A 26,436-nucleotide genomic window follows, 5' to 3' on the forward strand; every position below is an offset into this window, starting at 1 on the left:
TCTTACCCTGATACTCATACTGCTGCATCACAATAACACCAGGTGCAATGGAGCGAATCCTGCTCTTCACCCTGCCTGCACTGTGTGTGTGTATGTGTGTGTGTGTGTGTGTGTGTGTGTGTGTGTGTGTGTGTGTGTGTGTGTGTGTGTGTGTGTGTGTGTGTGTGTGTGTGTGTGTGAGAGAGAGAGAGAGAGAGAGGTAGAAACATTGTTTGTGAGGAGAGATAGGTAAAGTGAGCAGCGTCGGTCGCGCTTCAATCAAACATCCGGGTGCTTAAAAGCGCAGAAGCACCGCTGCAGTTTCCGCGTTGCCTGAGCGGAGAGAGTGGAGGGGAGGGGAACGGCGAGAGCGAGCGAGCGAGCAGCGGAGACGCAGTGGGACACAGAGTCGGAGAAGAATTACATAGACGCACCACAGCCACACAACAAATACATAGAGAATCGAACATTGAGCGTCAAGGAGCCCGACCCGAGTGGTGCGCGGCCGAAACCCTTTTCACTATGTAAAACCACCAGCTAAAATGTGAGATTTACGGAGGGCATCAGAAGAGAGCGAGAGAGAGGCTTTACCCCGTTATCTTCAGCGGGTCATCTCAATTTTGTTTTCCGTTGTCATCGCAGTGTTTCTGGGGGTAAAATGAAGAAGTTTAACATCAGGAAGGTGCTGGACGGCCTAAAGGAGCAGGCGTCTTCCTCTGTTTCGTCTGGCCAGTCGGGCGCCCCGGAGAACAATTTGATGCACGAGACCCTTCAGTCCGAGAATTTTCAGCTCTGCAAGGTGGGCGAGTCAGATGCCGTTTATAATGTAGCTGTATCCAACATAACAGTCTGTGAATGAATGTTGGTGTTTGCGTGTGTATGTTTCTATTTTCTCACTGCATATTGGCAACCCCTACTCTCAATATTGATACAGGTGAAAATTAACGCGCCGCCAGCTATATATTATGTATAGCCTATAATGTTACGGTTATCATCTGATGGACGGTTCGGCTACTATTGCCTACCTACTGCCTTTGCCTCGTCTTTTTTGTTATATGTTATGAAAAGGTATTATAACAATGAGAATTTGCTGGTTTAGACACTCTGTCCATTACCAAGGTTTGGCAACCCAGCCTGTAAAATGCGCATATGGCGAATGCGCTTTCGATATATACCAGTACCAATATGGAATAGTATGTTCATCATGATTTTGCGTTTATTTACATGCATCCCATCATTAGCCTATACTTTTGTAAAAATCTAATAAATGTATACATATAGGCCTATCCTCCCTTCCGTTAAAATACACTGGCTTGCTTCATCGCTCATGTCATGTGCACTTCGCATGAACTGTCATACGGAGGGGTTGGGCTAAAAGAACCTGCTTCTTGCATAATCTATGCTCCGTTTGGATTAACATGTCTATCGCTGGGTCCCTGGCGGGTTGATACAGCGGCGATCAGTTTCCCACCATACACACCCTCCAGTTCACTCACCCGATCCCCTCATCCAGCCATAGCGGGAGAATGCCTCTGAAATTAGTAGGCCCGTTTCATTATGCACTGGCTCCCCTTCCTCCTTGAATTAGACAGGACAGAAGAATGGATGGGGTTAATAAACACTCACATTCGATGCACATGCACGCACTGCCGGTAAACAGCTGGAACGAATTTAGCCCATCATAGGCAACCACAGCAAATTGATGTTAGGCAATAGTTGATAGGATGCTTTGCTTTCTAGTGAAATGGACAACCCTTGGTTTAAATTGTCGCGGATGCAATGTATTTTTCGCCTTCTTATTGTGGCGCTGCATACGCGTGTGCGCGCATGTTATTTTTTTTTGTCGGATTCAATGGTCCAGACTATGCCCTAACACTATATTGAAATCAACACCCATATAGGAGGTATATTATTATAGCCATTATCGTACCAGCGATTTAAAAACGCAGGCCTCCGTATTGGTGACGTGTTTCTCTGCGTCGCATGAGCGCATGAAGGTTTAAACATTTGCGCATGGCTAGAACCGCGTAATATCTGGAATGGTTGACTAGAATGTACAGCCTAGGCTACAATATGTTATATCTCAAATGTTTTTGACCGAGCCGCGTCCTGAAGAGTCATAATTGGGTTGGCGCTCCAGGCGCGTGGTCGAGGGAAATCGTCCAAAGCCCCCTGCTTGTTGCGATGTTATCAACCCGCAATGCCCGGCCCGTGTTGCGGGTCCTGCCTGCGCGATTGCAGGTGTCTGCTACAGTGGAGTGGCTCTTACATAATATGCGTTAGCCCTCTGCTCGGAATTTAAACGCCCACACCAGTATAAATTCACATTTTCAAGCTGAAACACAAGTATCAGACCATACCCATGATTATGCACAACTATTTAAATCAATAAGTCATCGTTTTAGTCAAAATATGATATATTGGGTTTGAAGTGATAAATCCGAACTGCCCACTTCCAGAAAATCCGTATCAATTCTGTCTTTTTTCAAAGATTATGTAAAAAATTGTTTTTAGTTTACATTTCGTTTCAGGGCTGGGTTTGAATGTTACCACCCACCAGCATAGCATTGTTTAGAAGTCAGAAACACCTGCAAAGTTGTTCCTCTTGGGGAGTCCCGAAAAACCCAAACAGGTTTGTTTGGCCGCCTAAACCACGGAGCAAATTAAAATAGGGGATGCAAATGTATGATTTTGTACCTCCAGAAAATCGACATAATCCATTGGATAATTTGTAAAATTTCACTTATGTTTTAAATCTAGTCTGTATTAAACAAACAAAAATAAATATGAACATTTTGCAACCCTATTCCCCTGTTGCCCCAAGATAAATGATTTTGACCACTAAAGTCTCGCTTCGCTACATGCTTCACTGCTTTGATTGGTGCAGCTAAAGCACAAGTGTCAATCCTATAATTAAGCAATATGGCCAGAATAGGTGTGGTATATGGCCAGAATAGGTGTGGTATATGGCCAGAATAGGTGTGGTATATGGCCAGAATAGGTGTGGTATATGGCCAGAATAGGTGTGGTATATGGCCAGAAAAGGTGTGGTATATGGCCAGAATAGGTGTGGTATATGGCCAGAATATGTGTGGTATATGGCCAGAATAGGTGTGGTATATGGCCAGAATAGGTGTGGTATATGGCCAGAATAGGTGTGGTATATGGCCAATGTCAAATCAAATTATATTAGTCACATGCGCCGAATAAGACAGGTGTAGTAGACATTACAGTGAAACGCTTACTTATGAGCCCCTAACCAACAATGCAGTTAAAAAAAATACAGATAGAATAAGATGTAAAAGTAACAAGTAAAGGGAAGGAGTGAAATAACAATAGCGAGACTATATACAGGGGGGGTACCGATACAGAGTCAGTGTGGGGGGCATTGGTTAGTTGAGGTAATATGTACATGTAGGTACATCTATCCATAGATGATAACAACAGAGAGTAGCAGCGGTTTACAATAGAGGGAGGGGGGGGGGGCAATGCAAATAGTCTGGGTAGCCATTTGATTAGATGTTCAGAGTCTTATGGCTTGGGGGTAAAAGCTGTTTAGAACCTCTTGGACTTAGACTTGGCGCTCCGGTACGGCTTGCCGTGCGGTAGCAGAGAGAACAGTCTATGACTAGGGTGGCTGGAGTCTTTGACAGTATTTAGGACCTTCCTCTGACACCATCTGGTATAGAGTCCTGGATGGCAGGAAGCTTGGCCCCAGTGATGCACTGGGCCATTTGCTACCCTCTGTAGTGCCTTGCGGTCGGAGGCCGAGCAGTTGCCATACCAGGCAGTGATGTAACCAGTCAGAATGCTCTTGATGGTGCAGCTGTAGTACCTTTTGAGGATCTGAGAACCCATAACAAATCTTTTCAGTCTCCTGAGGGGGAATAGGTTTTGTTGTGCCCTCTTCACAACTGTCTTGGTGTGCTTGGACCATGTTAGTTTGTTGGTGATGTGGACACCAAGGAACTTGAAGCTCTCAACCTGCTCCACTAGAGCCCCGTCAATGAGAATGGGGGCGTGCTCTGTCCTCTTTTTCCTGTAGTCCACAATAATCTCCTTTGTATACCAATATACCACGGCTAAGGGCTGTTCCTAGGCACGACGCAAAGCGAGGTGCCTTTTTGTGCTATTATAAACTGGTTATCAACGTAATTAGAGCAGTAAGAATAAATGTTTTGTCATACCCATGGTATAGGTCTGATATATCACGGCTGTCAGCCAATCAGCATTCAGAGTTCGAAACACCAGGTTATAATGAAAAATAAAAGGAAAATGCTGCACACTGCTGTTCATGCTCCCAGAACTGCATGAAAATACACGTCTATGGGTAAAAATTCCAGATCACTTTCCGACAAACAGTTTTCGGGAGTTGTCACGGCTTCAGCACACCCTGCGTGAACGTGGGGAAACGAACACGTTGGTGTTCAGACGACGTGAACGGGTCTGTATCCTCATGGGATCTGGTTGAGTATTCAATGAAAACTTACCCGGGAACGCACACTGTTGTGTGTGTGCATTTCTGAAAACCTCCCGATCACTCTTCCCACCATTGAAACTCTTGCAAACACTCATTCTCCCACCTCCTACAAATCCCCCAAAATCTTGCAGTGAGGAATGCGTCAGGGCATGCGTACTAGGTGGTGAAAATCCTGCTTTAAATTGTAGCTAATATTATTGCTAATTTGCTACCCTAGCTGCAGTAGTCAACACTAAAACAATCTTTAGTCTTGTTTACAAAAGATAACTATACTCTGTGCTGTTACTATCAAACATCAATTTGCCAAACTATGGTGGACCATATTCACGTCCCTGCAAAGGGTAGCTAGTTAAACTTAGGATACACAATGCTACTTATTTCTTTCTTTATTTAACTAGGCAAGTCAGTTAAGAACAAATCCCATTTTACAATGACAACCTACCCGGGCCAAACTATAACCCGGATGAGTTAAATTGCAATCTTTTCATAATTTTGTTATTGTCATTGACGTAAAATCTTCAACCAATTAGAAATGAGTCGGCCTAGCTAGGTATAATGTTACACATCACAAAATTCAAGTCAAGTCTATTTGTCATGTGCACAGAATACACTGGCTGGGTGGTAAAAACATAAAATAAACTATACAGGTATGCATTCACTGACTTGTTTGGATTTTTACTTTAACTTCTATAGCATCATTTTCATTTTTGATTTGTTACGTTCAATAATACAGTAATGTCTCTGGAAAATGATGGCGATCACCTGTTTTTATTTGTTGCTATCATAGGGCCATGCACTACCCATAAAGCATATATACAACTTATATTATTCAGAAACATCAAACATCAGAAACATCGGCCATATCACCCAGTCCTAGATACAGAGCCTTCAGAAAGTATTCGTACCCCTTGACTTATTCCTCATTTTGTTGTGTTACAGCCTGAATTCAAAATGGATTAAATTGTTTTTTACACACAATATTTTTTTACACAAATAACAAACATCGTTTTTTTTTGTTATACATTTTTGCTATTTTTTTGAAAATTAAATACTTAAATATCTAATTTACATAAGTATTCAAACACTTGAGTCAATACATGTTAGAATAACCTTTGGCAGCGATTACAGCTGTGAGTCTTTCTGGGTAAATCTCTAAGAGTTTTGCACACCTGGATTGTACAATATTTGCCCATTATTATTTTCAAAATTCTTCAACCTCTGTCAAATTGGTTGTTGATCTTTGCTAGACAACCATTTTCAAGGCTTGCCATAGATTTTCAAGCAGATTTAAGCAAAAACGGTAACTCGGCCACTCAGGACTCGGCCACTTCTTTGTAAGCAACTCTATTGTATATTTGATCTTGTGTTTAAGGTTATTGTCCTGCTGAAAGGTGAATGAATCTCCCAGTGTCTGTTGAAAAGCAGATTGAATGAGGATTAAATCTAGAATTTTGCCTGTGCTTAGCTCCATTCTATTTCTTTTTTATTCTGAAAAACTCCCCAGTCCTTATTGATTACAAGCATACCCATAACATGATGCAGTGGCACTCAGTAATAGGGAGAGTGGCACTCAGTAATGTGTTGGATTGGATTTTCCCCTAACATAACACTTTGTTTTCCTGAAAAAAACTGAATTGCTTTGCCACATTTTTTTGCAGTATTACTTTAGTGCCTTATTGCAAACAGGATGCATGTTTTGGAGTATTTTTATTCTTTAATGGCTTCCTTTTCACTCCGTCAATTAGGTTAGTTTGGTGGAGTAAATACAATGATGTTGATCCATCCTCAGTTTTCTCCTATCACAACAACAACAATCCTGTAACTGTTTTAAAGTCACCATTGGCCTCATGGTGAAATCCCTGAGTGGTTTCCTTCATACCGATACCTGGGTTAGGAAGGACACCTGCATCTTTGTAGTGGCTGGGTGTATTGATATACCATCCAAAGTGTAACTAATAATATCACCATGCTCAAAAAGATAATCAACGTCTGTTTTAATTTTTATTTGTATCCTTGTACCAATTTTACATATTATTTTTTATTTAACCTTTATTTAACTAAGCAAGTCAGTTAAGAACAAATTCTTATTTACAATGATGGCCTACCCCAGCCAAACCCGGGCGACGCTGGGCCAATTGTGCGCCGCCCTATAGGACTCCCAATCGCGGCCGGATGTGATGCAGCCTGGATGCAGCCCAATAAGTGCCCTTCATTGCGAGGCATTGGAAAACCTCCCTGGTCTTTGTGGTTAAATCTGTGTTTGAAATTCACTGCTCAACTGAGGGACCTTACAGATAACTGAATGTGTGTGGTACAGAGATGAGGCAGTCATTCAAAATTCATGCTAAAGACTATTATTGCAACTTATTATGTGACTTGTTAAGAATTTTTACTCCTGAACTTATTTATGCTTGTCACAACAAAGGGGTTGAATACTTATTGACTCAAGACAAGAAAAACATATTTCCAATTTGACATTATATTGTTTGTAAGCCAGTGACAAACAATCTCAAATTGATGCTTGGGCTTGGCCAGGCTCTCCTGGCTACAGTCCAGGGCTATCACAGAGGTAGAGGTGAGGGGAGGTGGCAGCAGGGAGGCGGAGGGGTATGATGGGATTGGAGCTGTTGGAGCAGTTGCTGTCTCTGTCCCTGCGGTCGAGGCTGCTCCGCTTCTACTGCTACTGCTGTGGTTGGGTGTGTGGTGGTTACGGTGTCTGCTGTGGTTGTGTGAGTGGTGGTTACAATGTCTGCTGTGGTTGTGTGAGTGGTGGTTACGGTGCCTGCTGTGGTTGTGTGAGTGGTGGTTACAGTGTCTGCTGTGGTTGTGTGAGTGGTGGTTACGGTGTCTGCTGTGGTTGTGTGAGTGGTGGTTACAGTGTCTGCTGTGGTTGTGTGAGTGGTGGTTACGGTGTCTGCTGTGGTTGTGTGAGTGGTGGTTACGGTGTCTGCTGTGGTTGTGTGAGTGGTGGTTACGGTGTCTGCTGTGGTTGTGTGAGTGGTGGTTACAGTGTCTGCTGTGGTTGTGTGAGTGGTGGTTACGGTGTCTGCTGTGGTTGTGTGAGTGGTGGTTACGGTGTCTGCAGTGGTCTCTGGAGCCAGACTGTCCCGTCTGTAGCCCCCTTCTCTCATTCAGTGTTGTGAATACTTGGAGGAAGAGTTGGCCACCTGGTAAAATGACCTTCTAGAGACGATCCCACCGGTACCACCCTCCTGAGTTCCTATCCCGCTCTCTGTCCCTGTCCCTCTCTCTGTCTGCCAGAGGTGGCTGCTCATACTGGGGTGCAGGTGGTGGGGTGGGGGGGGGGCGGTAGATCGGGGGCAGTCGTGGGCTACCGTGGGGTGACCCCTGTAATAGGGGTCTTCCGGGTAATGGGGTGCTTTGTATGTAATGGGATGCTTTGTACAGCAGAGGAGGAACATGGCAACATGTCCTGGGGAGAGTTTTATTTTTGTATTTTTTTTATTTCACCTTTATTTAATCAGGTAGGCTAGTTGAGAACAAGTTCTCATTTACAACTGCGACCTGGCCAAGATAAAGCAAAGCAGTGTGACACAAACAACAACACAGAGTAACACATAGAATAAACAAACATACAGTCTATAATTACAATTGAGAAAGTCTATATACAGTGTGTGCAAATGAGGTAGGATAAGGGGGTGTAAGGCAATAAATAGGCCATAGTGGCGAAATTATTACAGTATGCCAAATTAAACACTGGGGTGATAGATGTGCAGAAGATGAGTGTGCAAGTAGCGGTACTAGGGTGCAAAGGAGAAAAATAAATAAAATAAATAACAATATGGTGATGAGGTAGTTGGATGGGCTATTTACAGGTTGGCTATGTACAAGTGCAGTAATCTGTGAGCTGCTCTGACAGCTGGTGCTTAAAGCTAGTGGGAAAGATATGAGTCTCCAGCTTCAGTGATTTTTGCAGTTCGTTCCAGTCATTGGCAGCAGAGAATTGGAAGGAAAGGCGGTCAAAGGACGAATTGGCTTTGGGGGTGACCAGAGAGATACAGTATACCTGCTCGAGCGCGTGCTACAGGTGGGTGCTGCTATGGTGACCAGTGAGCTGAGATAAGGCAGGGATTTACCTAGCAACGACTTATAGATGACCTGGAGCCAGTGGGTTTGGCGATGGATATGAAGCGAGGGCCAGCCAACGAGAGCATACAGGTCGCAGTGGTGGGTTGTATATGGTGCTTTGGTGACAAAACGGATGGCGCTGTTGACACGGCATCCAATTTGCTGAGTAGAGTGTTGGAGGCTTTTTTGTAAATTACATCGCCGAAGTCAAGGATCGGTAGGATAGTCAGTTTTACGAGGGTATGTTTGGCAGCATGAGTGAAGGATGCTTTGTTGCAAAATAGGAAGCCAATTCTAGATTACATTTTGGATTGGAGATGCTTAATGTGACTCTGGAAGGAGGGTTTACAGTCTAACCAGACACTTAGGTATTTGTAGTTGTCCACATATTCTAAGTCAGAATATGAGTCTGCCGATAAGAATATGGTGAAAGCCTTGGCCAGGTCGATGAATACGGCTGCACAGTATTGTTTCTTATCGATGGCCGTTATGATATCGTTTAGGACCTTGACCGTGGCTGAGGTACACCCATGACCAGCTCGGAAACCAGATTGCATAGCGGAGACGTTACGGTGGGATTCGAAATGGTCGGTGATCTGTTTGTTAAATTTGTTAACTTGGCTTTCGAAGACCTTAGAAAGGTAGGGTAGGATAAAGGTCTGTAGCAGTTTGGGTTTAGATGGTCTCCCCCTTTGAAGAGGGGGATGACCGCGGCAGCTTTCCAATCTTTGGGGATCTCAGACGATACGAAAGAGAGGTTGAACAAGCTAATAATAGGGGTTGCAACAATAGTAGTCACTGTTGGTCAACGGCCCAGGGCTGTATTCAACATGTCTGACAGAAACACAATGACAGAAAGAGGGTTTTCGGTAAAAACATAAGTTGGCACATTGAATTTTGTGATCCTAATAAGTAGAAATATATATCATTTATATAATAACAACACATGTGGATAATTGCTTAGACGCTGCTCATTAAAGCACATGAATGCTAGCATCCCTGCAGCCAGGGTAACAGCCTCCACCGGATAACTGACGACTGCACAGAAACAATTAGAACAGAGGATTGGATAGAGATGCATTACACAACAGCAGGCAATGAGAGTGTCAAGCATGAGGGCCCATAAAGGTACATCGTAAATACCATACTGAACAGAAATATAATCCCAACATGCAGCACTTTCAATCATTTTACCAAGTTACAGTTCATATAAGGAAATCAGTCAATTTAAGAAAACAGAAATACTCTTCAGTTTCATCAACTGTCCGGGTTGCTGGTCTCAGACGATCCCGCAGGTGAAGAGCTGGATGTGGAGGTCCTGTGATTACACAGGGTCTACGGTTGTGAGGCCAGTTGGACGTACTGCCAAATTCTCTAAAACGACATTGGAGGCGGCTTATGGTAGAGAAATGAATACTAAATTCTCTGGCAACAACTCTGGTGGACATTCCTGCAGTCAGCATGCCAATTGCGTGAGATGAGATGGCATGCTCCAGAGCGTCTTTCAAAAAGTGAGGCAAGTGGAAGTGTGTGATGAGGGATGAAAACAGGAGTTAGATATTTAGTAATTTAGCAGACAGACAGTAAGTACATTCATCATAAGGTAGCTAAGTGAGACAACCCCATATCACAGTCATAGTAGGTACATTTTGACTTAGATAAGGTCAGCAAAGTCAGTGCTGGTAAGAAAAGAAGAGGGCCAGAGTTACTGCAAGAAAGGCAAGGGTTTTAGTGGAGGGGTGGTGAGGGGGGGGTGCTGTGGGATACATCAAGATACTTGGTGTAGAGGAAGGTTTTCAGATGTTTTCAGAAGATGTGCAGGCACTTGGCTGTTGTAACGGTTGTCTTCCTCCTCTGACGAGGAGTATGAAATATTTTAATGAAATATAACTGAATACTGAATACAAAAGAAGAAGAGAAATAAATGAAAACCGAAACAGTTCTATATGTTAAAACGTATACACAGAAAACAACTACCCACAACCCATAGTGGGAAAACAGGCTGCCTAAGTATGGTTCTCAATCAGAGACAACGATTGACAGCTTCCTCTGATTGGGAACCATACCAAAAACACCTAGACATATAACACACAGAACAAAACATAGAATTCCCACCCCAACTCACGCCCTGACCAAACTAAAATAGAGACATAAAAAAGGAACTAAGGTCAGGACGTGACGGCTGTCCTGACATTACGGGAAAGCTGTGTGTCTGGAGCAGATCCTACAAGGTCGAGGGTCCCACAAATCTCCCACTAGGGAACCCCAATTCCTGTAGACTGTGGAGAGATGACAAGAGTCAAAGGCTCATGTTACAATAAAGTACAACAACCACACATGCAGCTAACTCAGACATAACAGAAGTCAATTAAAAAGAATACTAACCGGCACACAGAAGTTGTTTTCAAATAGGTAGCCTATTTGACTGATAACACCTAGCCTACAGCCCAATACATTTTAAACTACGTCTTATGTCTTAGATTGTAACAATTCCTCTACATTCCTTTTCTACAAATGACTCACTCAATCTCTAGACCAGATTTGTTTGCACTAAGCAGCAGTGGTAAAAGCCTACTGTCAAGAAATAACAATGACTACGTGACATATAATTCCTGAAACACAATCCAGTTGATACATTTAAAAAATGTCATTGCATTCATGCATTGTCATTAGAAACAGCTAGCCTATAATGTTACATATTGGCACTGGCAGTTAACTAACACTGAATAGACACTTGTTAGCTAACTATAACATTCACAATTCCAGAGGTAGCAATGCAAAAACAGTCTTAACGTTATTATCAGCTTGTATTACCAGCATTGATCCGCGTAGACTCGAGAAAATAGACTTGCCATATTTATCAATCATATAGTCTGTAAGCCTACTGTCAAGAAATGACATTAACAACGTGACATAGCTAGCTGTAATTCTAAAACACAATCCAGTTGATAAATGTATAGAATGTCTTTGCATGCATGCATTGTTAATTCTAACCTAGCTACCTATAGCATACTATAAACTCGCTCCAGTCTGAGCTGCTGTCAAAACAATGATAGGAACGATACACTCGAGCTAGGGTAGCTAGCTAGTTGTTTAGCAAACTAGCATACCACTAACGTTCATTTCAACCCGCTAGTAATTATCTTTTTGATAACCACATTAACAGGACGTAACATTGGTAAGGTAGCTAGATACTTCAGCTCACATTAACTTGCTAGATATATATAAACTCTGTTAGCATGTGTGACTAACATTAGCTGCTAGCTAGCTAGAATACTTGGTTTAATTTAGCTAGAACATTAGCTTGCTCAGTTTGCAAAACAACTATAATGAACAATCACCCGCAAAAGAAAATTCAAGGAACTTGTTTATCTATTTTGTTGTGCTATTACATTTGTATTGGTGTTTCGTGTCTGATGTGCTCAGGGTGTTGCTACATGTCATTTGCAATGTGCATCATGAGCCAAGTCACTGTAGCCTGTAATGTCTCTTCCCCTGTAAGAACCATGAGCACCGACTGACTTGGCTTTGCTGTACAGCAGCTGAAGCCTGCCAGCAGACTGCCAGCATCCTACCTACCAAAGATTGTACCGTGTTCATTACAAAGTAGAAAAACAAATGTCTCTTATGGAAGATGCCAAAAGTTTGGGGACAACAATAGATGGTGAAGTCAAAAATACTGGTTTCCGTCTGTGGCGAAGTTTTCACTATTCTAATGAAACAGTAGGGAGCAGGTCTCGAACCCTCGGCCTTCGCCCAAGGTCCGGCACGCTATCGACTGTGCTGCAAAAGCATGCTCTTGCGGCGGGGTCGATTTCCACGCTTATAAACCCAGGGTCGTTACACTATTATGCTTACTACAAAACAGTAGCCAGCTGACTAATGTTTTGAATACTTTGCACTAAAAAAAACTGCAAGAACAGATAACATTAGCTAGCTAGATAAGATTAGCAAGATAGCAAACTAATGTTTGCATGCTAAGTAGCTACACTGACAGCTTCAATTTGTTGATATTTCTCCAGTCCACGTGGAAATCACCAGAACATTCTTTCCCACCCAATTCGTGAAAATTTCAACAACAGTGACCTCTCATTTAGAGAAAAAAAAGAAGAATAAGAGGAAAAATGCCAAAAATGCCAAAAATGAAGCTGGGAAAGTGACTACTGAGACCAGTGACAATCATAACCCAATAGAAAACTCTGAGGTTAATAAGCGACCCCGAAGGCGGTGCAGTTCTCTGCAGAATACGAAAGAAGGCAGCCAAACATCAATGCTGGCTTTCATTCAAACAATCCGGAATCAACAAACACCCAAGCGGCCCAGGGTACCAAGCTCCCCATCAGAGTCTGAAGTTAGGTCACTTGCAGAACAAATGGCTGATAAGGAGGATGTAATTCTGAGAGAAGTGGAGAAAAGGCTCCTTAATTAGCCACCCAGACCGAAATCATTGATGAATGGTGGAACATGCATGATTGAAATAATCTATATTTGAGTAGCCTATATTATCAAGTTCAGAGAAGGACATCTGTGTAACTCATAACCTCTGTTGCTACCATAAGAGAATGAGCAATCTGCAGATAACTTTTTCAAAGCATCCATCAGGCTAAAATGCTCTGGGACCCTCGTTCCAAGCCTAGAGGATATATTGGGAGGTCATTTGAATATTCATAGCATTATATCTAAGAGTGAACAGGTAGAACATTTATTGAATGAGTCTGATCTTGATTTTTCTGTTTCTCTGAGACATGGCTGAAGAAATCTTCTCCTATTTCAGCCTTTAATGTTGCTGGATAGTCCTTATTCAGGAGCAACAGGGGAGACGGCAGTGGGGATGGATTGGTTATGTACATGGAAGATAACTATAAATTCAATCGTAACATATGGAAACATGCCAATGACCTTGAATGTATGGGGCTGAATGTCTTCCTCTCTCCTCTTATGTCGCTCACTATAAGTGGATTATATCAACAATTAACATCTGATATCTTGTTTTATGACCATCTAAATGCCATGCTTAAAGAATGTGACTATAAGAAGGAGATCATCTTCATGGGCGATTTCAATATAAACTGGATAAACAAAACGTGCAGGAAAAAACTCAAAGACTATTTCAACCTGACTCAAATAATACCAACCAGAGTAACACAGTCATCCCATACTCAAATTGATCTGGTGTCCACTAACTTACAAACTGGCGTTTCTCAAATCAAATTGAATTGGTCACATACGCGTGTTTAGCAGATGTTATTGCGGGAGTAACAAAATGCTTGTGCTTTTAGTTCCGAGAGTGCAGCAATATCGGAAATGTTACTTTGGTGTTTAGAAGGCTCACTAAAAAGAGATTTAAGTACTTTACACAATTGCAAATGTAGAATAAATGTTTCTCATATTGATGCCACACAGTCTGTTTTCTAAATGAGAATTTGTTTTTTAGGGGCACTTGCTCTATAAGCAAACAAGTGGGCTACAACAACCTGCCTAACTGACTGACTCATGCAATACTCCAGCAGCAGCATATTGTGGTAGACCTGTCACGCCCCAATGTGAAGGGTTTTATTGCAGAGTAATATAATCACAATTAGCTGCTATGTGGGAGGCGCCATAAAAAGAGATCACCCACTGGGCAAAAACTGGCTGAATCAACATTATTTCCACTTAATTTCAAACAAAAATGTAATGTGATGATGTTCAATCAATGTGGAAAACGTATAAAAATGTATTTTTTTCACCCAACTTTTAACCAAAATCCAATGATAAGGTGACAGTTTTGGTTGATTTCACATTCAATTCACATTTGTTGACAACTCAACCAACTGTAAATCCAAACTAGACGTTGAACTGTTTGTGCCCAGTAGGGGTGTTGTTGCTAGTGTACACACAATATCATGGAACCCAACCGTTAGGCGTACACATTAAACATCACAGTTTAATTGTTGTTGTGCTCATGTATTGCTGTTCCTTTGCCTGTAATTTCAAGTGTTTATTCTGAGTAAATATTCAAGTGTTTAATTTGAGTAAATATATTGATGTTGAATTATGTGGACACAAAACTACTCTATTGAGAGAACGCTTATTCCCACTAACCCTGATTTGTATCTGTTGTTTCCTCATTCCTCATTGCTTTGCTGCCATCTCATTGGACGCCCAGACTGTCCGTCATGGCTTCCCCTATCAGCCGTCGTCCATGGCCCATGACCCAGTCCAGAAGATCCTGGCCATTGGGACCCAGAGCGGGGCCCTCAGACTGTATCCTTTCTGCTCTGTGTGATGCTGTGTTCAACTCCATTGATCTGTTTGTGTTGTGTACACTAGCCACTGGGTCCCCGAGGGGGAGGCCCTGTATGGGGCTGCTCTCAGCCCAGACCAGCAGCAGGTAGGTGGATGGATGGATGGATGGATAGATAGAAAGACAATGCCCTTGGAAGAGCAGGCTGAGCTCATTGGTGTTTATGTATACTCATTCTATCGATGTCTAGTAACACATATTACAGTAAAATGGCATGTTACACTGTAAAAGACAAAAGCCGATCCTTTACTCTTAATCCTTGATATAGAGCTGGCAGCCAGTTTACAGGGACAACAGCTTGCTGTGCTTTATAACACAGAGCAGTGGAATGGCACCCCAGGGAGCCATAGCTACAGAGAGCACCTGCCCGCTATCTCGCCTCTTGCCTGCCTGCCCCTTTACTGTTCCAGCATGTGTTCTCCCTGAAAGTAGCTCATTAAGGTGTGATTACTGTCTGCCTTTCTGTCCCTCCTTGCTTTTCCCTGTTTCTGTCTCTCCCTGCTGTCTGTCTTTCTGTCTCTCCCTGTTGTCTGTCTTTCTGTCTCTCCCTGTTGCCTGTCTTTCTGTCTCTCCCTGTTGTCTGTCTTTCTGTCTCTCCCTGTTGTCTGTCTTTCTGTCTCTCCCTGCTGTCTATCTTTCTGTCTCTCTCTTCTGTCTTTCTGTCTTTCCCTGTTGTCTATCTTTTTGTCTCTCCCTGTTGTCTGTCTTTCTGTCTCTCCCTGTTGTCTATCTTTCTGTCTCTCCCTGCTGTCTGTCTTTCTGTCTCTCCCTGTTGCCTGTCTTTCTGTCTCTCCCTGTTGTCTGTCTTTCTGTCTCTCCCTGTTGTCTGTCTTTCTGTCTCTCCCTGCTGTCTATCTTTTTGTCTCTCTCTGCTGTCTTTCTGTCTTTCCCTGTTGTCTATCTTTTTGTCTCTCCCTGTTGTCTGTCTTTCTGTCTCTCCCTGTTGTCTGTCTTTCTGTCTCTCCCTGTTGTCTGTCTTTCTGTCTCTCCCTGTTGTCTGTCTTTCTGTCTCTCCCTGTTGTCTGTCTTTCTGTCTCTCCCTGTTGTCTATCTTTCTGTCGCTCCCTGTTGTTTGTCTTTCTGTCTCACCCTGCTGTCTGTCTTTCTGTCTCTCTCTGTTGTCTGTCTTTCTGTCTCTCCCTGTTGTCTGTCTTTCTGTCTTTCCCTGCTGTCTGTCTTTCTGTCTCTCTCTGCTGTCTTTCTGTCTATCTCTGCTGTCTTTCTGTCTCTCCCTATTATCCGTCTTTCTGTCTCCCCCTGTTGTCTGTCTTTCTGTCTCTCTCTGCTGTCTTTCTGTCTCTCCCTGTTGTCTGTCTTTCTGTCTCTCCCTGTTGTCTGTCTTTCTGTCTCTCTCTGCTGTCTTTCTGTCTCTCCCTGTTGTATGTCTTTCTGTCTCTCTCTGCTGTCTTTCTGTCTCTCCCTGTTGTCTGTCTTTCTGTCTCTCCCTGTTGTCTGTCTTTCTGTCTCTCTCTGCTGTCTTTCTGTCTCTCCCTGTTGTCTGTCTTTCTGTCTCTCCCTGTTGTCTGTCTTTCTGTCTTTCCCTGCTGTCTGTCTTTCTGTCTCTCTCTGCTGTCTTTCTGTCTCTCCCTATTATCCGTCTTTCTGTCTCCCCCTGTTGTCTGTCTTTCTGTCTCTCTCTGCTGTCTTTCTGTCTCTCCCTGTTGTCTGTCTTTCTGTCTCTCCCTGTTGTCTGTCTTTCTGTCTCTCTTTGCCGTCTGTCTTTCTGTCTCTCTCTGCTGTCTGTCTGTCTCTCCCTGCTGTCTGTCTTTCTGTCTCTCCCTGTTGTCTCTCTTTCTGTCTCTCCCTGTTGTCTGTCTTTCTGTCTCTCCCTTATGTCTGTCTTTCTGTCTCTCCCTGTTGTCTGTCTTTCTGTCTCTCCCTTTTGTCTGTCTTTCTGTCTCTCCCTGTTGTCTGTCTTTCTGTTTCTCTCTGCTGTATTTCTGTCTCTCTGCTATCTGTCTTTCTGTCTCTCTGCTATCTGTCTTTCTGTCTCTCTCTGCTGTCTTTCTGTCTCTCCCTGTTGTCTGTCTTTCTGTCCCTCCCTGTTGTCTGTCTTTCTGTCTCTTGCTGCTTTCTTCTACACATGGGCTTAATGTCTACTTACATCTGAATGGAAAGGTGAGACTAAAAATTGTCTCAGTACTATTGGTGCAGGATGACAGTGCCCTAAGATACTGATCTAAGGTCAGTTTAGCATACTATTTGCATTGGTATTAGATTTGTGTCAGTCAAGATGGAACCACAGAGTGGTTGATATGCTGGCTATGATGGTCAGTTTACGCTGAGACAACATGTGTTTTTTTTACCGCTTGAGCTGAAGATAAACCATCAGTGAATGGTTTGGCGATTCGTCCTCCTCACTGACGTTGGTAGCTTTGAATTTGAGAGGAGAGAAGCATCTTAACTTCAGTCATATCTTTGATTGATGTCGATCAGATAGAAATAGGTTTTTATCTCTGGGAGAGGAAGGTGAATGCGGAGTCATGCAACCACCCACGCTGTTCCCTTCTCAGATCAGTGCTCTAGATGATGAATTGGCCTGCTTTTGCCTAATCTGAAGACGAAGATGCCTGATACAGAAGATATGCTGTTATTTTTGTCCTTTGATGAAGAGGATTTCTGTCCTGTAGCTCTATGTCTGTCCTGTAGCTACAATCCTGTAGCTCTATGTCTGTCCTGTAGCTCTATGTCTGTCCTGTAACTCTATGTCTGTCCTGTAGCTCTATGTCTGTCCTGTAGCTCTATGTCTGTCCTGTAACTCTTTGTCTGTCCTGTAACTCTGTCTGTCCTGTAGCTCTATATCTGTCCTGTAGCTCTATGTCTGTCCTGTAGCTCTATGTCTGCCCTGTAACTCTGTCTGTCCTGTAGCTCTATGTCTGTCCTGTAACTCTTTGTCTGTCCTGTAGCTCTATGTCTGTCCTGTAGCTCTATGTCTGTCCTGTAGCTCTATGTCTGTCCTGTAGCTCTATGTCTGTCCTGTAGCGCTATGTCTGTCCTGTATCTCTATGTCTGTCCTGTAGCTCTATGTCTATCCTGTAACTCTGTCTGTCCTGTAGCTCTATGTCTGCCCTGTAGCTCTATGTCTGCCCTGTAGCTCTATGTCTGTCATGTAACTCTATGTCTGCCCTGTAGCTCTATGTCTGCCCTGTAGCTCTATGTCTGTCCTGTAACTCTATGTCTGTCCTGTAGCGCTATGTCTGTCCTGTATCTCTATGTCTGTCCTGTAGCTCTATGTCTGTCATGTAACTCTATGTCTGTCCTGTAGCGCTATGTCTGTCCTGTATCTCTATGTCTGTCCTGTAGCTCTATGTCTATCCTGTAACTCTGTCTGTCCTGTAGCTCTATGTCTGCCCTGTAGCTCTATGTCTGCCCTGTAGCTCTATGTCTGTCATGTAACTCTATGTCTGCCCTGTAGCTCTATGTCTGCCCTGTAGCTCTATGTCTGTCCTGTAACTCTATGTCTGTCCTGTAAATCTATGTCTGCCCTGTAGTTCTATGTCTGTCCTGTAACTCTATGTCTGCCCTGTAGCTCTATGTCTGTCCTGTAACTCTATGTCTGTCATGTAACTCTATGTCTGTCCTGTAACTCTATGTCTGCCCTGTAGCTCTATGTCTGTCCTGTAACTCTATGTCTGTCCTGTAAATCTATGTCTGCCCTGTAGTTCTATGTCTGTCCTGTAACTCTATGTCTGCCCTGTAGCTCTATGTCTGCCCTGTAACTCTATGTCTGTCCTGTAACTCTATGTCTGCCCTGTAGCTCTATGTCTGTCCTGTAACTCTATGTCTGTCCTGTAACTCTATGTCTGCCCTGTAACTCTATGTCTGTCCTGTAACTCTATGTCTGCCCTGTAGCTCTATGTCTGTCCTGTAACTCTATGTCTGTCCTGTAACTCTATGTCTGTCCTGTAACTCTATGTCTGTCCTGTAACTCTATGTCTGTCCTGTAACTCTATGTCTGCCCTGTAGCTCTATGTCTGTCCTGTAGCTCTATGTCTGTCCTGTAACTCTATGTCTGTCCTGTAACTCTATGTCTGTCCTGTAACTCTATGTCTGTCCTGTAACTCTATGTCTGCCCTGTAACTCTATGTCTGTCCTGTAACTCTACTGTAACTCTATGTCTGTCCTGTAACTCTATGTCTGCCCTGTAGCTCTATGTCTGTCCTGTAGCTCTATGTCTGTCCTGTAACTCTATGTCTGTCCTGTAACTCTATGTCTGTCCTGTAACTCTATGTCTGTCCTGTAACTCTATGTCTGTCCTGTAACTCTATGTCTGTCCTGTAACTCTATGTCTGTCCTGTAGCTCTATGTCTGTCCTGTAACTCTATGTCTGTCCTGTAACTCTGTCTGTCCTGTAACGCTATGTCTGTCCTGTAACTCTATGTCTGTCCTGTAACTCTATGTCTGCCCTGTAACTCTATGTCTGCCCTGTAACTCTATGTCTGTCCTGTAACTCTATGTCTGTCCTGTAACTCTATGTCTGTCCTGTAGCTCTATGTCTGTCCTGTAACTCTATGTCTGTCCTGTAACTCTGTCTGTCCTGTAACTCTATGTCTGTCCTGTAACTCTATGTCTGTCCTGTAACTCTATGTCTGCCCTGTAACTCTATGTCTGTCCTGTAACTCTATGTCTGTCCTGTAACTCTATGTCTGTCCTGTAACTCTATGTCTGTCCTGTAGCTCTATGTCTGTCCTGTAACTCTATGTCTGTCCTGTAACTCTATGTCTGCCCTGTAACTCTATGTCTGTCCTGTAACTCTATGTCTGTCCTGTAACTCTATGTCTGCCCTGTAACTCTATGTCTGTCCTGTAACTCTGTCTGTCCTGTAACTCTATGTCTGTCCTGTAACTCTATGTCTGTCCTGTAACTCTATGTCTGCCCTGTAACTCTATGTCTGTCCTGTAGCTCTATGTCTGTCCTGTAACTCTATGTCTGTCCTGTAACTCTATGTCTGCCCTGTAACTCTATGTCTGCCCTGTAACTCTATGTCTGCCCTGTAGCTCTATGTCTGTCCTGTAACTCTATGTCTGTCCTGTAACTCTATGTCTGCCCTGTAACTCTATGTCTGTCCTGTAACTCTATGTCTGCCCTGTAGCTCTATGTCTGTCCTGTAACTCTATGTCTGCCCTGTAACTCTATGTCTGTCCTGTAACTCTATGTCTGTCCTGTAACTCTATGTCTGCCCTGTAACTCTATGTCTGTGGTGTGGCTCTATGCTGTGATTGCCTGCTAGCTTTTTTCAATGTGTGTGTGGCGAGGCTGTTTGCTGTCCTGTCCTTTCTTCCCGTGGAGGATTACAGGAGGTGGCAGATCAAGGGCCTGAGCCTGGCAGCGGGTAGTGCTGAGCGGGCTGGAGGACCAGGGGTAGAGGAGAGGACAGGAAAGATCCCCACATCTGCCAGCCTAAGTGAATGCCCTGTGATCCTAAAAACGGTCCTGGCCAGGGTTAGGAGTATGTGTTTTCTGTCCCTTTGGTGCTGTCTGACTGAGAGTGAGAGAGGCTGGGGAAAGAGAGGGGGAGAGAGAGACAGAGAGACAGACACTCACATGCACATATACATGTTTGTTGTACTATCCTTGTTGTTACCAAACAATTGATTCCCATTCAAAATACTATTTCCCCAAACCCCTAACGCTAACAGTAAGCCTAAAATAGCATTTTTCCTGGTGGGGACCGGCGAAATGTCCCTACTTTTCTTTGTTTTACTTTCCTTGTGAGAACTTTTGGTCCCCACAAGGATAGTAAAACAGACAGACAGACAGTCAGACAGACAGACAGACAGACAGACAGTCAGACAGACAGACAGACAGACAGACAGACAGACAGACAGAAAAGGGTTCTGTTTGTCTGTCTGTTGATGTCACACTCCACCTAGCTGCTCAGGTTAGGCCCATGCAGCTCCTGGGCTCTTGCACCAGAATATAACTTATATTGATCTGTGTGTTGTATTTTTTCGAATCCCCAAGCCGACGAGCTTAACCCTTATTTCTCCTGAAAGTCACTCTGGATAAGAGAGTCTGCTAAATTATTAAAATAATTACATGTACTTCACACACCATCTCAATTGTTTGGGACCAATCTGCATCATAGGCATATCCCTGCAGCAACATATTGTCTCACAATACGGGGAGAGCAATGGAAAGATGTCCATCTGCACCAGCAGTTTAGCTAAAGTATATTAAATGATCTGCTCATTGAAGTGAGAGAGAAGGGACTGTATGACTAATACAGACTGCAGAATGACCATATTACAGATGGAATGAGAGGTATATCCCTACCTTGGGAAACCTCTATGAGGGTACTTCCCTCCTTCACGGAACCACTGATCTAACATGACCAGATCAGTGAAATGTTTGCACACGCACGCACACACACACACACACACACACACACACACACACACACACACACACACACACACACACACACACACACACACACACACACACACACACACACACACACACACACACACACACACACACAAAGGATGGGCATATGGCTAAAACGCAACATTTAAACACAATGTACACTACATGGCCAAAAGTAGGTAGACACCCCTTCAAATTAGTGGATTTGAATATTTCAATCACGTCCGTTGCTGACAAGTATATAAAATCGAGCACACAGCCATGCAATCTCCATAGACAAACATTGGCAGTAGGATGGCCTGACTGAAGAGCTCAGTGACGTTCAACATGGCACAGTCATAGGATGCCACCTTTCCAACAAGTCAACTTGTCAAATGTCTGCCCTGCGAGAGCTGCCCCGGTCAACTGTAAGTGCTGTTAATGTGAAGTGGAAGCAACGTCAGCACAAGAACTGTTCGTCGGGAGCTTCATGAAATGGTTTCCATGGCCAAGCAGCTGCACACAAGCCAAAGATCACCATGCGCAATGCCAAGCGTTGGCTGGAAGGGTGTACAGTTCACCGTCGGTGGAGACGTTCTCTGGTGATGAATCCTGCTTCACCATCTGGCAGTACCAACGGACAAATCTGAGTTTGGCGGATGCCAGGAGAACACTACCTACCGAGTGCATGGTGTCTGGGGTTGTTATTCATGGTTTGGACTAGGCTCTTTAGTTCCAGTGAAGGGAAATGTTATCACTACAGCATACAATGACATTCTAAACAATTCTGTGCTTCCAACTTTGTGGCAACAGTTTGGGGAAGGCCCTTGCATGTTTCAGCCTCTGTGCACAAAGCGAGGTCCATACAGAAATGGTTTGTCGACATTGGTGTGGAAGAACTTGACTGGCCTGCACAGAGCCCTGACCTCAACCCCATCGAACACCTTTCGGATGAATTGTAACGCTGACTGCAAGCCAGGCCGAATCACCTAAGTGCCAGACCTCACTAATGCTCTTGTGGCTGAATGGAGCCAAACCCCTGCTGCAATGTTCCAGCATCTTATGGAAAGCCTTCCCAGAAGAGTGGAGGCTGTTATAGCAGCAAAGGGGGACCAACTTCATATTAATGCCCATGAATTTGGAATGAGATGTTTGACGAGCAAGTGTCCACATACTTTTGGTCAAGTAGTGTAGCACCTGTATGCATTGTTTACCTGTTGTAGTATTTTGTTGTAGCATGTCACATTAGTTATTGCATTCTAATTCAGAGTTGAACACTACATATTGACCAATGTCTGTTGATTGTTTAATGCATAGTATTAGTATTACAATGTGAATAGTATATCTATGTGGCTTTTCCCTCCTATTCTGTAGAGGTCTGACTCTGAATGTAAAGATGTGTCTCTAGAGATCTGACAGCAGCGATCTGGCTACAGAGGGCTTCACACAGAGAGAGTAGAGGAGCTAACACTGATGCTGGATAGAGCGAGAGATTTACACAGAGTAGGGCAGCCAGCATCACAGCGCAGAAATGCTGCAATTTCCAGGCCAGAAGCAATTGTGTATATACTGTATTTCTTGATTTATCTATTTGTTGATTTATTAAATTCTTTATATTATTTTTCATCCCTCCCTTCCCTTCCAGGCGTCTCTCTTTGGGAGCTAACCATTTTAGATGGCACTCCACAGTACAGACCAGGCCTGAGGTTGTGTGTGTGTCAGTACTTACATAATGCGCTGGATCTCAGGGATAGGAAGGCAAGGCTGAATGAGACAGCAGCAGTGTCATCAAAGGAGCTGGCTGTGTGTGTGTGTGTGTGTGTGTGTGTGTGTGTGTGTGTGTGTGCGTGTGTGTGTGTGTGTGTGCGTGTGTGTGTGTGTGTGTGTGTTTAATGTGAGTGTATTGTGTGCGTGTGTGTGTGTTTGATGTGAGTGTGTTTGTGAGTGTGTGTGTGTGTGTGTGTGTGTTTAATGTGAGTGTGTTGTGTGTGTGTGTGTGTGTGTGTGTGTGTGTGTGTGTGTGTGTGTGTGTGTGTGTGTGTGTGTGTGTGTGTGTGTGTGTCCTTGATGTGAGTATGTTTGTGTGTATCTGTGTCTGCCTGGCTCCGGTATGCACATACAGTACCAGTACCAGTACCAGTACACATCTACTCATTTAAGGGTTTTTCTTTATTTTGACTATTTTCTACATGTTGAATAATAGTGAAGACATCAAAACTATAAAATAACACATATGGAATCATGTAGTAGCTAAAAAAGTGTTAGCCAAATCAAAATATATTTTAGATTTTAGATTCTTCAAAGTAGACACCCTTTGCCTTGATGACGGCTTTGCACGCTCTTGGCATTTTCTCTACCAGCTTCACCTGGAATGCTTTCCAACAGTCTTGAAGGAGTTCCCACATATGCTGAGCACTTGTTGGCGGCCTTTCCTTCACTCTGCGGTCCAACTCATCCCAAACCATCTGAATCGGGTTGAGTTTGGGTGATTGCGGGGACCAGGTCATCTGATGCAGCACTGTCCTTCTTGGTCAAATAGCCCTTACACAGCCTGAAGGTGTATTGAGTCATTGTCCTGTTGAATAACAAATTACAGTCCCACTAAGCGCAAACCAAATGGGATGGCGTATTGCTGTAGAATGCTGAAGTAGCCATAATGGATAAGTGTGCCTTGAATTCTAAATAAATCACAGACAGTGTCACCAGCAAAGCATCCCCACACAATCACACCTCCTCCTCCATGCTTCACGGTGGGAACCACACATGCAGAGATCATCTGTTCACCTATTCTGCATCTCACAAAGACATAGCTGTTGGAACCAAAAATCTCTAATTTAGACTCATCAGACCAAAGGACAGATTTCCACCGGTCTAATGTCCATTGCTCGTGTTTCTTGGCCCAAGCAAGTCTCTTCTTCTTATTGGTGTCTTTTAGTAATGGTTTCTTTGCAACAATTTGACCATGATTCATGCATTCTCCTCTGTGTGCAAAACTGTCATCAAGGCAAAAGGCTGGCTGCTTTGAAGAATCTCAAATATAAAATATATTTTGATTTGTTTGCTTTGTTTTTTTGGTTACAACATGATTCCATATGTATTATTTCTTCAATGTAGAAAATAGTAAAAAATTCAGAAAAACCCTGGAATAAGTAGGTGTGTCCAAACTTTTGACTGGTACTGTATATTACATTGATTTATTAGACTTTTTTTGTAGATGTTCCAAAAGAGTCCATCAGTGGCTTGTACAGTATGTGTGGAGGCCTGGAGATGCGAAACATGTTTTTGTTAATTAACGGTCCATTACCGTGAGACCAGCAGTCTTTTGCATGACAACAACCGGCTGACAACATGTAACGACTGCCCTATGTGGAGAAACGCTTAACTCCCTCGTTCCTTCTAGCGTCGGTAGCAACATTAGCGGCAGCATCCGGGTGGGCTGGTCAAGTCCCTGAGGGAGGATGCTACGGAAAGGCTACAGGCACAGCAGGAACTCAGTGGGGATTAGGATCAGATCCTAACCTCTACTCCCTCCCACAACCTGGACAGGAGGGATTGGGGATGATGGGAAGATTAAATAACCTTCACTTTGGAGCTACTGTCTTGTGAGAGCTTGGAAGGATGGGTGTGTTTGTGTATGTGCGCGCATCCGTGCACGCGTGTGTGCGACTGGTGTGTGTGTGCGCAGGCATGTTTGCCTGCATGTGTGTGCGACTGGTGTGTGTGTGCGCAGGCATGTTTGCCTGCATGTGTGTGCGACTGGTGTGTGTGTGCGTATGTGTGTGTGTGCGACTGGTGTGTGTGTGCGACTGGTGTGTGTGTGCGACTGGAGTGTGTGTGCGTATGTGTGTGCTGGTGGATGACTTGTTTCAGCCAGATGGCAGGTCTTGTTGATTAACAGTGTATCTAACAGGAAGAACCCACAGGACAGATGGGGTCATATGGGAGCATTAAAATAATATCTCAGTCTTATCCTCCCCCATAAAGAAAGAAATCACTTGCGCTTGTCTTTTCCTACTACCGCTGACTTTGTTGATCATTTCTTTATTGAGGAAAAATCGACTTACTTCGACTTGTAATATGTGATTGTCTCACATAGCTATCTTAAGATGATTGCACTAACTGCAAATCGCTCTGGATAAGATTGTCTGCTAATTTTCTGAAATGGCAAAACGAGTAGAGGAGACATGGCGTGTAGATGTCAACTGTCATATCAACTTTACTTAACCAGGCCGAGCTATACAGTATCTGTGTCATGTAGACAGTGCAACAGTCATGTTGTATAGGGTGGTGTAGGATTCTGAGTACAATCAATGCCATTGTACTGAAGGGCTGTGGAGCCTGCAAATTATTATTCAATTCTTAACATCTATAAAGCTGCGGAACCCTTTTGTATCCTCACTAGATTACACTTGACATTGAACATTGTCACTATCCCTGTCCAGCTGGACAGCGTGTATTTCAGTGCTTTTCAACCCAAAGTCTCTTAGCCATGACAAGCTCTCTACAGGATGGTTTTTAAGCAATAAAACTAGGTTGTCATAGAAATCCCCGGTAGGTGACGTCTTTTCAGATCCTATTAAATAAAGTACTGTACAATTACCTCTTCCTATAATTCTACTGGCTGTTGCAGCCTCCCAGACAGACATCCCTTATCTCTCTGCTGCTGTGCCCCTGTCCAGCCTTGAATGATGACCGTGTGTGTGTGTGTGTGTGTGTGTGTGTGTGTGTGTGTGTGTGTGTGTGTGTGTGTATGTGTGTGTCATTCTACTCAGGAGGAAGGACATGTGTGATTCACTGGATCGCTAATGGAAAAGTTTTAGCGAGAGATTCAATATTGTCTTGGCTCAGAAAATGCCGCCCCCCGTCCTCCTCCTCCTCCTCCTCGTCCCCCTCCTCCTCCTCCTCTTCCCCCTCCTCCTCCTCCTCGTCCCCCTCCTCCTCCTCCTCATCCCCCTCCTCCTCCTCCTCGTCCCCCTCCTCCTCCTCCTCATCCCCCTCCTCCTCCTCCTCGTCCCCCTCCTCCTCCTCCCTCGTCCCCCTCCTCCTCCTCCTCATCCCCCACCTCCTCCTCCTCGTCCCCCTCCTCCTCCTCCTCGTCCCCCCCTCCTCCTCCTCCTCGTCCCCCTCCTCCTCCTCATCCCCCACCTCCTCCTCCTCGTCCCCCTCCTCCTCCTCCTCGTCCCCCTCCTCCTCCTCCTCGTCCCCCTCCTCCTCCTCCTCATCCCCCACCTCCTCCTCCTCGTCCCCCTCCTCC

General features: G+C 44.0%; 1 protein-coding gene across 5 annotated transcripts in view; it reads left to right on the plus strand.

Annotated features, from left to right (window-relative positions):
- Nucleotides 1-323: 323 nt before the first annotated feature.
- Nucleotides 324-26,436, plus strand: part of LOC135557754 (syntaxin-binding protein 5-like) — a 150,183-nt gene continuing 124,070 nt past the window's right edge. For all 5 annotated transcript variants that reach the window (XM_064991326.1, XM_064991328.1, XM_064991324.1 and 2 more), the window contains exons 1-2: nt 324-778; nt 14,697-14,794. In XM_064991326.1, the coding sequence (XP_064847398.1) occupies nt 638-778; nt 14,697-14,794 (239 nt within the window). In that variant the 5' untranslated portion in view covers nt 324-637. The remainder of the gene's footprint in view (nt 779-14,696; nt 14,795-26,436) is intronic.

The sequence above is a fragment of the Oncorhynchus masou genome, chromosome 16, assembly GCF_036934945.1.
Source record: "Oncorhynchus masou masou isolate Uvic2021 chromosome 16, UVic_Omas_1.1, whole genome shotgun sequence".
NCBI classification, from domain to species: Eukaryota; Metazoa; Chordata; class Actinopteri; order Salmoniformes; family Salmonidae; genus Oncorhynchus; species Oncorhynchus masou.